This window comes from Papio anubis, chromosome 11, assembly GCF_008728515.1.
Source record: "Papio anubis isolate 15944 chromosome 11, Panubis1.0, whole genome shotgun sequence".
NCBI classification, from domain to species: Eukaryota; Metazoa; Chordata; class Mammalia; order Primates; family Cercopithecidae; genus Papio; species Papio anubis.
In genome coordinates, this window is record NC_044986.1 from 16,313,200 (window position 1) to 16,327,472 (window position 14,273).

Here is a 14,273-nt window from a genome sequence, read left to right on the forward strand (position 1 = left end):
ATTTCATATTGAAATTTTTTATTTTGCCTTAATAAAAAGAACTTATTGAGAAAGGTTATGTTCTTTCTTTCACATGTATAAACAATGTTTAGTTGCTTGTTTCAGCTCTCTTCTGAATGCTTGCTCTCTGTGCAGTTGATGAACTCCAGAAACGAGTGAACCAGTCTGAGAATTCAGTACCTCCACCACCTCCTCCTCCACCACCACTTCCCCCTCCACCTCCCAATCCTATCCGGTAAGCATATCCAGGAAGACTGCGCTGCATCAAATGTTCTTCCCCATCAGATTGTGCCATGAGAGGAGCCATATTAAAAGCATGAAAGATACTAGCTGATGCTTTTCTTGGAAATTTTTCTAAAGGCCAGTGATACGGTTTGGTTGTGTCTCCACCCAAATCTCCTCTTGAATTGTAGCTCCCACAATTCCCACGTGTCATGGGAGGTAATTGCATCATGAGGGTGCGTCTTTCCCATGCTGTTCTCATGATAGTGAATCTCATGAGATCTCATGGTTTTATAAAGAGGAATTCCCCAGCACAAGTTCTCTCTTCCCTGCTGCCATGTAAGATGTGACTTGCTTCTCCTTGCCTTCCACCATGATTGTGAGGCCTCCCCAGCCATGTGGAACTGTGAGTCAATTAAACCTTTTTCCTTTATAATTACCCAGTCTCAGGTGTATCTTTATTAGCAGCATGAGAATGGCCTAATAAGCCAATATATTATTCCCTCCTTGTAATATATAAATTTCATTCAATAACATTAAGATTTCCTTTAATGGTAAGAACAAGGAATTTTGAGCTTCTCCAGAATGTGTTTACTTTCCTGTCTTGCTAATTTGAATTTGAAAAGCTCTGGTTTGTTCAATTATTTTAAAAATAAAAATACTAAATGAAAATGTAAACATACTAATTGTTATGAACTAGTAATTAAACTAGCTGTATTAATTACTTTTATCTCTCTCCTCATATTTATACCTTTAGTAAGACTAAGAGAGGAGCCTTCCATAAGAAAGATAAATTATGTTTAAATTCTTGTGACAGGAAGTCACATATGCAGACAGGAATTCGTATTTTCTGAAGCCTAAAGTGACATGATGGCATTATGTATGTCACTTGAGCACAATACACACTAGGAGATTTAGAGTCAAATTTTGCCTTCTTTATGGTTCCACATGCCACCATCCAGAATTACATAAGACAACTTCCTTGCCAAGGTGACAACATATGTGCTCATGTCATGATGTTAGTTGCTTTTGTATAATTTATTCTTTAATAAATGGCATTTAAAAACCTTTGCTAGTTTTTTTTTTTTTTTTTTTTTTACCTTTCATTAACTCATGTGATTTGTTTAATCCTTTCACACAGAGAGGCCATTTATTCATACTTTGCACCTTTGCTGATCCATCTGAATAGAATGTGTAGCATGTTCCTCCCACACGACTATGAAAGTGGGACTTTGCCTTTTAAAAAGAGTCTCATTAGTTTTCCTTACTGGGTAGGATATGACATAATCTACTTTAAGCCATTGAAGTAGTTAAGGCAAAATAATTTTTACACGTGATGGAGCCAAGAGTCAATTGAAAGAATTTCAGGTATTTTAAAATCTTTCTCTCCCGGGTAGCTAAATCTGTAGGAGATATTCTGGATTTGACATTTAAAATTGGAAATTCATCACTTTGATCTTTCTCAAAGGTCTGGGATTTTGAGCTGATAAGAAAGGTCACTTCTGTCCACGAAGAGCGAGAACGATTAAAAAGTAATTACCGTCTTGCTGGTGGCCTTTAATTTTTATTCTCAGAAGTGTTGAGAGCCCCTAGAATTAGAAGTAAAGTATAACCTAAGTCGAATTTTTTTTCCCAAAGAGCACTTTACAGTTACGCTGAGCAATGAATGTTCAGGACTATTTGTGTCTCAAGTGTGAACTCTTTTATAAGGCTCTTTAAAGAAAATTTGATTGAATAATATGATTTTTATTTTAAGATGAATTTAAATAGTATAGGACATAATTTTTGAAAGAAAAGAGGTTTTTTTTTGTGAGGAGTGCTTTCTTGCCAAAGAGGTATATTTGCATATGTATTGAGTTTGAGTGGATTTTGTATTCACAAATCAAAGTTTTCTAACTTTGTTCCTGACCCATTTGTTTTATCCTGATGTAAATCATGGTTAGAAATGAAAGCGGGAAGAAAAAAAAAAGACCGGGGCCTGTGGCTTTTTTAAGTGGCCTTACTGCTTTTCCCTTCTCTTCCCACTCATTTGACTCCAAGAATAGGTAGAAGAAAGAGGAAGAAGGCAAATCTTGGTCACTTTGTCCCAGTGGCAGTGAAAGTAGGACAGGTTTTATGCAGATATATAGTTCATGGGGAGAGGGTTGAGGCTATTGTGTTTTTTTTTTAGAGAAACAGAACATGTATATCTGTAGATACAGATATAGGCAGATATAAATACAGATTTATTATAAGAAATTGGCTCATGTGATTATGGAGGCTGTCAAGCCCTAAGATCTGTAGGGTGAGTTGGCAAGCTGGACAGCCAAAAGAATCAGTGGTGTGGTTCCCGGCAGAGTCTAGGGGCCTGAGAACTGGGAGAACCTATGGTGTAGTTTTATTCCAAAGTTTGACAGGCTCCAGACCCAGGAAGTGGCAGTGTTTCAGTTCAAGTTCGAAAGCGAGAAAAAGCCAATAACCCAGTTTGAAGGCAGTCAGGCAGGAGGAAGTCTCTGTTAGTTGAGGGAGGATCAGCCTTGTTATTCTAATTAGGCCTTCAAATGATTGGCCGAGGGCCACCCACCTCAGGGAGGACCATCTGCTTTACTCAGTCTACTGATTGAAATGTTAATGTCATCCACAACATCCTCATGGAAACACCAGAATTGTGTTTAACCAAGTATCTCTGGCACCCCATGGCCCAGTCAAGTTGACACACAAAATAACTATCACAGTGGCCATGATGGACACTTGAAAAACGAAGTGTCGGTTGGTGAAGGTTGGGCGTGGTGGCTCACGCCTGTAATCCCAGCGCTTTGGAAGGCCAACGCAGGCAGATCACGAGGTCAGGAGATCAAGACCATCCTGGCTAACACGGTGAAACCCCGTCTCTACTAAAAATACAAAAAATTAGCCAGGCATGGTGGCAGGTGCCTGTAGTCCCAGCTACTTGGGAGGCTGAGGCAGGAGAATGGCAGGAACCTGGGAGGCAGAGCTTGCAGTGAGCCACGATTGCACCACTGCACTCCAGCCTGGGCGACAGAGCAAGACTCTGTCTCAAAAAAAAAAAAAAAAAAAAAACTAACGGGTGAAAATTCTCCACTGAAATGTTCCATCTTGGGATGACACGTGCCTGAAATTTTATTCATTCAATTGAAATGACAGTGAAATGGGGCGGTGATGGCCAGAGGTTTGAGTATGGGTCCCAGATGTCTTGACCTAATCTCCTCTGGCCTGTGAGTCCTGCCTTCCCTGTAGTGTGAGTCCCATCTTGACTGTTGGTTTTAATATTGCAGTGATTTTCCTCTGAGCACTGTATGTCTACAGTTTACGCTTCAACTCAGAATCCTTTACGCTAATGCTTTCTGTCATCTAGGTGGTTTATGCTAATAAACAGGTATTCTTCACACGTGTAAATATATATATAAGTACTCTGAGCAGTAAAAATAAATTCCTGCTTCATCATCTTTATGTACAATAATGTACACTTGCAAAATTTCCTCGCAGAAGCAGAGGCGAAGTCAGTGCAGAGTGTGGTGCGAGGGTAAGGTGAGACATCTGATTAGTGAGAACCCTCCTCACACCCAGCCCACCATGGAGTGGTAACAAGTAGATTCAGCTGACAGAATGGCAAATTGAGCAAGTAAAGTTTATTTTATTCTTTATAACTTCCAGAATAAAATGTACTTATTTCAAAGTTCTATGTAAATTAGAATTTCTAACTTTTGTGAAAATAATTTAATTCCATTTGGCCATTGCAAGCCCAAAGAAGAGAAACTAGACAAAGTCAGAAGCTCTGTGATTGGTTCCCAAGCTAGATAGAGCAGGATGTGTTTTTTTCTTTCTACTGTGCTTTATGGGAGATTATCCAGTGAGTTTGGGAATTTTAAGGAAAGGCAATTAGGAAGGGGATTAATAATACAAGCAAACGTAGAAGTGAAAAGTTAAAAAAGCTAGAAATTATAATGATTAAGAAACTGGAGGCTGGGCACAATGGCTCACGTCTGTAATCCCAGCCTTTTGGGATGCCAAGGCAGGAAGATTGCTTGAGGCCAGGAGGTCAGGACCAGCCTGGGCAACATGGTGAGACCCCTCCAAAAAAATTAAAAAACATTAACCAGGAGTGATGGTGTACCTGTAGTCCCAGCTACTCCAAAGGCTGAGGCAGGAAGATCACTTGAGCGCAGGAGATCAGAGCTGCAATGAGTGGTGATCTTGCCCTTGCACTCCAGCATGGGCAACAGAGTGAGACCCCGTCTCAGAAAAAAAAAAAAAAGGATAAAAAAGAAGCATTGGGTGGTGATATCTTCTGAACAAGCGTTACTCTGTATATCCATTTGCCCCTTTTCCTAAGGGCAACATTATGCCTTTCTTATCCTCCAAGTATTTGTTTTCTATTGCTGGACTGTTTTGCAAATACAGTTCACCACACTGAGTTCATTTATGATGCAGCTGAAGGAATTCAAAAATTATTGATTCACTCGTGTTTTGGAAACATTTTATGGAGGAAATGATAATATATGCAGATGTGTACACAAGCCAATGGACAGTTTTAAAATAATGTTAAAGTGAACATCTGTGTAATCACCCTCCACATCAAGAAATAGGCAATACTGGCACCCTAATTCTTTCCTTTGATCCTTTTCCAAAGATAAGCACCTTTCTCTCTAATCGCTGTCTTTTATGGTGATCATTTCCTTGCATTATTGAAGAAAAATTTTCCTGTCTAACATGTATCCCTAAACTACTGTAAATATCTGTATGGCTTGGTTTTGAACTTTATATAATTGGAATTTTTATGTATCATTGTGGTTTGCTCTTTTTAGTCTACATTATTATTTTTATTTATTTATATATGTATTTTTTTTTTTAGATGGAGTTTCGCTCTTGTTGCCCAGGCTGGAGTGCAGTGGTGCGATCTTGGCTCACTGCAACCTCTGCCTCCCAGGTTCAAGCGATTCTCCTGCCTCAGCTTCCCAAGTAGCTGGGATTACAGACACCCGCCACCACGCCCAGCTAATTTTTTCATATTTTTAGTAGAGACAGGGTTTCACCATGTTGGCAAGGCTGGTCTCGAACTCCTGACCTCAGGTGATCTGCCCACCTTGGCCTCCCAAAGTACTGGGATTGCAGGTGTGAGCCACAGCTCCCAGCCTACTCTATGCTATTGTGTAAGATTCATCTGTTGTGTAGCTTAAGTCCATTCATATTCACTGGTGTCTAACTCACTTTATGAAAGTCTCAGAATGTACTTATCCATTGTGGTGCTGATGGACATTTGAGTTATTACCAGTTCTGGGGAATTACGGAAATTCTTCATGAGCATTCTTGTTCATGTATCCTGGTGCACAAGTGCTTGCCTTTCTGTAGGATATGTGGCAGTGGAATCACTGGCTCATAAGATACATATATTTTTTACTCTACTAGATAATTACAAAGAGTTTTCCAGAGTGGAATGTACTATTAATTTATATATCCTCTTTGGTTTGAGAACTTCTGTTACTCCACAGACCCACTAACACTTGATATTACCAGATTTATTTTGTCTGTTTGCTGAATGTATAGTGATATCCCAGCGTGGGTTTGTGTTTGCCTAACAGCTAATGAAGTCAAGCACCTCTTTTGTATATGTATTGGAAATTTGGACATCTTTTTTGGAGTTGCAAGGTTCTTTTCCATTTTGGATTATGCGCTTCTTCTCATTGACCTGTAGAATTTCGTTATATATCCTTGTCTTTTTATTCTGCATATCAAAGGTGATACAATTTTAGTATAGTCAAATTTATCATAATTTGATTTTACATAGATTTGTTTTTAAATGGGCCAGAGAGAGTGGTGTAAATATGTTTTATCTGTATTTGGTCTACATCATGTGGATTCAGATGTTTTTATACCCATAGTTCACAAATAGGTATGTACTGATAACATACACTTCTTACTATGAAACACTCCCTAATTCTTTCATTCTTCTCTCCCCCCAACATAGTACATAGATAACTATTTCTGAATTTTATATATATGTGTATTGAAATTTTTTGTCTGTTTTCCTTTGTTAAGTCTGTATGCATTTTACTATTAGTTATAGCAGTGTACTTTCTCCAATAATTAGTTTGGTTTTATACTGAAGAGGATGAGATGTGTTTCTCTTCTGTAAAGTGATGAAAACTTTAATATTATTAAAAATAGAAAGTAGACGACTTAAATTGTAGTTGTATATTCATGCACCTACCAAAGAGTGAGATTTTTACTGATTATTTAGGATCTAGGTATCCAGTAATCTCCTGTTGATCTTTTTCTTTCTCCCAAAGATCCCTCATGTCCATGATCAGGAAACGATCCCACCCCAGTGGCAGTGGTGCTAAGAAAGAAAAGGCAACTCAACCAGAAGCAAGTAAGCATCACTTCCATTGGTGTAAGTGCTTGACGGTGTACGACTTGGGGGCAATTCACATGTTTGTTAAGTTCTTTGACAATAAACATGTTGTTGTATAACATTTATAGTATAAAGCACTGAACAGCTATAAGAATGAACCAGTGACTGTCATTGCCTTCCTGTCGTTTATTATCTAGAGGAGATAAACACCCACACCTCACTGTAATGAGAGACATACTGGCAAATATATTTTCATTAAAGGTCAGGGTACCTTGGAGTGTACTGGAGAGAGAGGGAGTAATTCCAAATGAGGGATTTGGGGCAAGACTTCTTAGAGTTGGTAGCAAGTGACCTGGGACTTTGTCAAACACTTAGTATGTACTACTCCACTGTTGTGTGCTGGAGATACACGATATAGAAGTTACATTCTAGTGTAACTAGGCAGGAAGTAAACAAGTAAATATGTAGTTATTTAAATACAATTAAGGAGGAGTACACGGTGCTAAGAGATAGTGGAAGTGGACTGCTGGTGTCTAAAAGTGATGTTCAAGCTGAGTAATTGCACCTTTAGAACATTGGGTGGGTTGGATGGGTGGTGTTTAGGGTAAAACCATTTCAAATAGAGGAGCAGCGGATTCAAAGGTCCAAAGTGTCCAGGAAGGAACTTGGTATATTAGGAAACTGAAAGAAAGTTGATATGACTGGAACATGAGAGGTGGCCAAGAGAGGAGGTCTAATAGGTAGGCAGGAGCCAGATTCTGGAGGTCAAGGTCAAGGTTCTGGAATTTCTCCTAAGAGCAGTAGAAGTTTTAAGCAGACGTATAACATGATGAGAATTGTCCTTAAAAAAAATCGCACTGGCTGCAGTGAGAGAACAGACTGTAAATGGATGAGGGTGGATGAGGGAAGACTATTGCAGTCATTCAGATGAATGTTGATGGTAGCTTCGATGAGGGTGGTAGCAGCAGGGGTAGAGAGACATGCATGAATTCAGGAACTATTTAGGGAGGTAAAATTCACAGGACTCTGGTTCACTGGAGATAGAGATACACAGGACAATGATTAGATGGGACTGGAGGGAGAAGGGCCTTCCCATTGAGCAGAGCCAGCAAGTGGCTAGATGCACTGGAGTCGGTTTGGTGTGCACCCACAGTGACAGCAAAGGCTTAAAACAAGGGGGCCAGATCTTGGTCCTCTGTGCCTGCTGTTCTAACTCCATAGCCTCCATGCAGATTCGGGGCAGATAGCTGCTGTGTTCCAGACTCTTCGAACACATGAGTAGCTCATTACCATGCATTGTGACAGCATTTTGCTTTAAATTCTGTTACTTTAAGGATTTAATGTCCCACTCCCTACCTCTACTCTGGCTGTGGTGTTTGAGTCATTTCCACCTCTCTCCCCTGAGCAGATTGTAAGCTCTTTGAGGGTTTACTCTTCTCGGCAGCATCCCCCTGCTTTCATGCATATTGAATGAATTGAAGTTTGGACTTCGTTTTTTGTCTCTTAGCAGGAATCTTGCAGCACCATTACAAATGAAAGCTGATTTCGTCTCTAAGAATTGGCTTTCTGTGCCTGCCTTCTGCAATCCTTTGGACTCTATTCCTCTGTACATTAATGGGGCTGTAAGGCAAATTCTGCATTGCACAAGGCATTGCAGGATTCTGAAGCAGTTCCGCCTTTGGTGATTTGCTGGGCAGCCCTGCTCTTGGGTTACTGGCTGTTAGCGTTTCCTGATGCTGTAATTTAAATTTTGTTTCAATTTTTTCGGGGGAGACAATTGGTATATCTTAGAGGATTGGGGGGAAATGGGAATAAAATGAATTTTCCTTCCAAGTAAATCACATCATCAGCTTGTCAACTTTGATAGCAGCTTAAATTAAAAAGAAAAATTATTCTAAAATTTCTTAACCCCCAATTTTAGGAACTATACAGTTTTTCTTACAAAAATGATATTTATTTATAATTCATGAAATGTGACAGTATTTTCTCACACATCCTTGGGCTACCGGATTGCTATTTGGGGATTCTAAGTAGAGTTACCAATATAGAAGTTGCTCTTGAGATTTTTAGACTGGAGCAACCCTAAAAATCATACAGCGTTGAATAATACATACTGTACTCACACGTGGCTGAAGCAGTACCCTCTTTCTATCTGGCAAGGCAGTTATTTATAGTGTCTTGTTAATAGGTCACACTGAAAAAATAGTTGTTGAGTGAATAAATCAATGATTAAATGCATGATGAATTAATGTCAGGCATCAAACATTGGAATTCTCTGTGACACTTTGGGGTTTGCATTTATAACATAGTGACTTGTCTCACATTCACTGTGTTTTCTTTCTTAGGTTAGCATCTTACGATGGCTTTTAACTTACAGTTGATGAGGTTTTCAGAGTTTATAAGTGGGGGAACGTTTACTCCTTACTTATGGCTCTAAAAAACTTCACTGTAAAGAAAGACTGCAGAATATTTTATAGATAGTTTTAAGAATTGAATGTAAGAGATCATTACACTCTGGAGATAATAACTCTGATTTTGACAAGAATGTATTTATTAGGCCAGTTCTGGATTTCAAAAGTATGCCTACTGTTAATCATACATTCAGGTCATTAATTTGTTGGTATTTTCTTACTTTGCTGTGCCTTGATTTGCTAATCTGTAGATGGGGATAATAGTACTTCCTATTTCACAGGATTGTTGTGAGAATTAGTGAGTCTCACAATGTGAAAAGTGTTTAGAGTAGTATCCATCACAGAAAATACTCAAAATGTTACCATGGAAAAACATGGAAAAGGTACTAGCCATCATGTGGGAGGGGCAAAGGGAATCCTCATCCCACAGGTTCTTGTGATTATTGTAGCTAAGGAAATTTCTTTAACTTTATGACCTGATGTCAGATTTGAACTTAATTCAACTATAATGTATTCTTTAGAAATTTGGTACATCATGGTGGCATAAGATTTTTTTTTTTTATTACCTTAAAAAAAAAAGTTAGTGAAATAGTAATCCTGTGGAATTTGGAAATTCATTTTTTTTCTTTGAGGTAATAACAGAAGGTTTTATTTAGTAATCAGGTGATGGTTTTGTCTGTGGGTCTTTTTTTTTTTTTTTTTTTTTTAAAGGAACTAACTTATTTTTCAAGTGGATCTTAAAATTTAAGCCCCAGTTAATTACATGTAGCTTTCTGATCCAAGACTGACCTTGAAGCACTAACTCAAAGAGCATTTGATTTCATTTTCCTGTGGCAGTTCAATAACATTAGACCTGTTGTCTTCATTTGTCCCTTTTCTTTAATCTCCAGTATCCTGCATATTTCTATTGTCCCCTTGATTACATGCTTTTGTGAGACAATTACCAACTGTGTGATTGCAGAAAGAATTACAAAATATACCATGAGCTCTCTGTAGGTGATTCTTGCAGATTTATTAGAACTGCTTAATAGTTTAGAAGTTCATATAGATTGCTTTTTGCTAGGTCAAAAACAGGATCGGCAAGAGAGAAAGCTTGTGTGGCTAACCTCGCATTGCTCTTGTATTGCGCCTGAGTAGGGAATCTGATAAGAATGATTTCTTTTCCTTAAAACCAATTCAGCCTTTACATTTGAAAAAGACTGAGAAATTAAAGCCTGGTTTATAATCTGTACACAATACAGATAGTGGCACGTCTCTGAATTATCACTATGATTCTGGCAAGCAAATATAAGAAACTACTTTAAATTCCTGCTATGTTAGATGCTGTAGCAGATTTGAATGGTGTTGGCCATAATTCTCCATCTGTCTGCCTTAATTAGTTTTTGTATGGTGCATTTAATTGGGTTTCAGTCATTCCTTACAGAGTGCTAATCTGTTTGTAGGCGGTGTTCCTATTACCATGCAGCTCTTCCTAGACTCAAAATGGCAGACTTTCTGAAAAATCAAATGTTTTAAAAATGTATTTTCTATGGTGAAACCCCATCTCTACTAAAAATACAAAAATTAGCTGGGCATAGTGGCACGCGCCTATAATCCCAGCTACTCAAGAGGCTGAGGCAGGAGGATTGCTTGAACCTGGGAGTTGGAGGTTGCAGTGAGCCGAGATCGTGCCCTTGCACTCCAGCTCTGGGCAACAGGGCAAGACTCTATCTCAAAAAAAAAAAAAAAAAAGTATTTTCTAGATTCTCAGGAATAAATCCCACACCCATACCAGATGCTTGGATGGCAGATCTGGGTTTTGTCTCCCTGGGTTTTGAATAGGGTCAGCAAAAGCACTGTGTAGTTCACAACACATATGCAGATATTGAGTGAGTGAGTGAGTGAGTGAATGAAGGAATGAATGATTGAATAAATGAATGAATTTCTACCCATCATAATTTACTTATCTGTTCCTTTGTTGATGTTTGTGAACCATCAGAAGAAGCTGCCTAAGAAAATGCTGTTTAAGGGCACATGATTGATCAACCCACAGTTTAGTCATCTTTCATTTACTGGTAGATGAGTTCTAACTTTGGTGACCATGTTTCCCATGTTGCTTGGCAAAAGATACTTGTTTTGACTTCTGGATCTGAAAACTGTTGTTTAGATGTTAAGAGATTTTAATTCTCAGCATTTCAATGGCTTCTGAGGTTGACAATTCTCTTTGAAGTTAGGATGGTATCAGAAAATCTAGGTTATACAGTGAATATGGCAGTGATCCCTCTTTGTGGACTTGTAGAGATGAGGATAATGGAAACTTCTGGTCTCTCTTAGTTGCTCCCCTAGGCACTTACACAAGAGGAATGGCTACCCAGGGTTGAAATGGAGTCTGGCCTTGTAGCAGAAAAAGAAGCCATAATAAGGCCTCCTTACTGCAAAGCCTGATACTGGAGCTAATTGGCTTGGGGATGCAGTAGTGATTGCCTGCATTTAGAAGCCAGCCTTTTGGGGTTTAGTCATTTCTACTCAAATCGTAAAGACATTAGTAGCCATTTAAAGCAGAAACTTCAGAAGCCAATAGTCAGCAGAGACTTGTTGAGTGCCCACCATATTGCCAGGCAGTGTAGAGTCTATTAAAGACAATAATTGGAAGGTCCCTATGAGATAAACTCAAATATGTAGGCTGCAGTGAGCTAGATGGAGGTAAACACAAGACCTAGAACTGCATTAATGGTGATAACTGTTCTGAAATGGTTCTGTGATTTTGCTCAAGCTATTCTACAAGAGAGACATTTCACTTTTCTGATGAACAGTTTAAGTTCACCTCAGTTACATTCATCCAATTGATACACATCTCCACCTCTTTTTTATTTATGTTTTTTTTTTTTTTTTGCAGCAAAGTAGTGGCAAGTTTAAACAATAGATAGTTGAATTTTAAAATCAAATGTAATTACTTAATTGCAATTATTGCTACATGTGTTTTCTTTTAACAGTGACAATTTAAAAAGACTTGAGAAAGGTTTGCTTAAATGTTTCCTTTCCATATGATTCCTAAACAAAAGATGGCAATTTAAAAATAGATTTTATTTACTTGCTGTTTGTCTTTTGACTATAGACTTATTCCAACAAGAAAAACATCTATTTCATCTTTTTTTCCCCTAATGGATTTCTGGTAGTTGTTTCTTTTTTGGGCTGATTTCTTTGACATAGGATGTACAGTAAGTTGTAAAAACATCTTTGAGACAAAGATTATTTGGGATTAGGCACAAAGTTGGGATTTTAAAGACCTGGAAAAATGTTGACAAATGAACAAAGTCTACTTTGTTGACAGAGGCAAGACAATACTGACTTGGATCCAGGCTACAGATTTTTATAACTCTTATTTTTCTGATCAGATTTTTTTCTGTAAAAGTTTTTCCTTTAAATGTTGCTACCTGATAGCTATTAACCTTAGTAAATTTTTAGTGTTCTGCAACTGGGAATGAAAAATGACCGTGATTAATTATGTAGTGTAATTTATCCAAGTCACCAAAAAATAGGAAGTAGCTGTTTTCTTGTAACATAAGAGGATTTATGTATGTGTTCTTTGAACAGCTGAAGAAGTCACAGATCTAAAGAGGCAAGCAGTTGAAGAGATGATGGATAGAATTAAAAAGGGAGTTCATCTTAGACCCGTTAATCAGACAGTCAGACCGAAGACAAAGGTATGGAGTGACTAAATGCTTTTTTCCCTGCTTGATACTTCCTTTTTTAAATGTACAGATTTGAAATTTGATGAAAACTGCATCAGGACTCACTGTCAAATCTTAGGATAAAGCTAACGTGTCACAAAAACTTTTACTTCCACATAAGCATGTTTCAGGAGGATCCATGGTGAACCTAAATCAGTATAAAATGGAAGCCATGTTCTTTTGGGGGTGCTGTCGTCTCATTACGAGAGACAGCGATATGAACTGTTACACCAAACAAATAACAATGATCACATCCTTTCTTTTGATTCCTGATTCTTTTGTATGATTCCACTGATTATCTACTATGCGCCAGATACTGTTTTAGGCACGGGGGATAAAGTAGTGAACAAAATAGGCAAACACCCTCGCCTTTCTGAGGCTTCTATTATAGTGGACGGAATCGCATAATAACAGCAGAACAAAACCAGGACAACTTTGGGGAAAATAGTGAGACTTATACGATTGTTTTCATTAATTTCACAAATGTTTTCCAAGTCACTTCAAGGAGAAAAACTCTCTTCTAAACTAGACCACAGCGAGTGCTCCAGGATCTGTGGAGGCGCTTAGAGTCCCTTTCATGATGTCTCCCCTGCCTTTGTTTGTATATCTGTTACATTTCAATAAGCCCAATAATAGTTTTAAACATTTTTCTTGAAAAATATTCTTTCTTCTCTCTAATTAGGTATGAACTGACCGGTTCTTTCTCTTCTTCCACTTCCCCTTCTTCCTTCCCCTTCTTCACTAACCTTTATGGTTTGGTTATTTCTCCCTCTCGAGGCTGCCCTGCCTCAACTGCGTGAACGTCCCCCAGTGTTATGACTGTTCAGTACACATTCTGAGGGTTTTGTCTTTTTTTTTTCTTTCTTTCTTTTTTCTTTTAGACGGAGTCTCACTCTGTCACCAGGCTAGAGTGCAGTGGCGCAATCTCGGCTCACTGCAACCTCTGCCTCCTGTGTTCAAGCGATTCTTCTGCCGCTGCCTCCCAAATAGCTGGGACTACAGGTGCCCGCCACCAAGCCCAGCTAATTTTTGTATTTTTAGTAGAGACGGGGTTTCACCATGTTGGCCAGGATGGTCTGGATCTCTTGACCTCGTGATCTGTCCGCCTTGGCCTCCCAAAGTGTTGGGATTACAGGTGTGAGCCACCGTGCCTGGCCTCTGATGGGTTTTCTAAGTTGCCACTTTGTCACAGGCAGGCAAAATAGCCATGTAAGGCGAGAGGGGCTATAGTGTGGGCTGTACGTGGGAAAGGATTGGAAAGAGGAAAAGAATACTCAACTCCAAGAGTAAATTTGCATCTAAGGAAACAGAAGCTTCAGCCAACCACGTAAAATAGTTCAGTCTTGTGCCAATGATCTGAAAGCAGTTTTCTAAGTAAAGGATGAAATGTAAAAGTGGAGGAGAAGCTGAGTGTGTAGAATGATCTGGCACAGCTGGCCCAGTGCTGGTGTCTGGCAAGAGAGTGAAGAGCAGAGCTGTTGGAGTTGGGCCCTGGCACTGTCACCCAGCTTCCCCACACTTCTTCTCTTCAAGATGGAGACAGCACCTGTCTTATCTGACACATGGGGTTGTTGTCAA

At 38.9% G+C, this 14,273-nt stretch overlaps 1 protein-coding gene across 1 annotated transcript in view; it reads left to right on the forward strand.

The window, feature by feature from the left end:
- SHTN1 (shootin 1) overlaps positions 1-14,273 on the forward strand; it is a 120,142-nt gene that overhangs the window by 77,232 nt on the left and 28,637 nt on the right. The window contains 3 exon segments of the mRNA XM_003904303.5: positions 136-235; positions 6,510-6,592; positions 12,559-12,668. Of these exon segments, the coding sequence (XP_003904352.2) occupies positions 136-235; positions 6,510-6,592; positions 12,559-12,668 (293 nt within the window).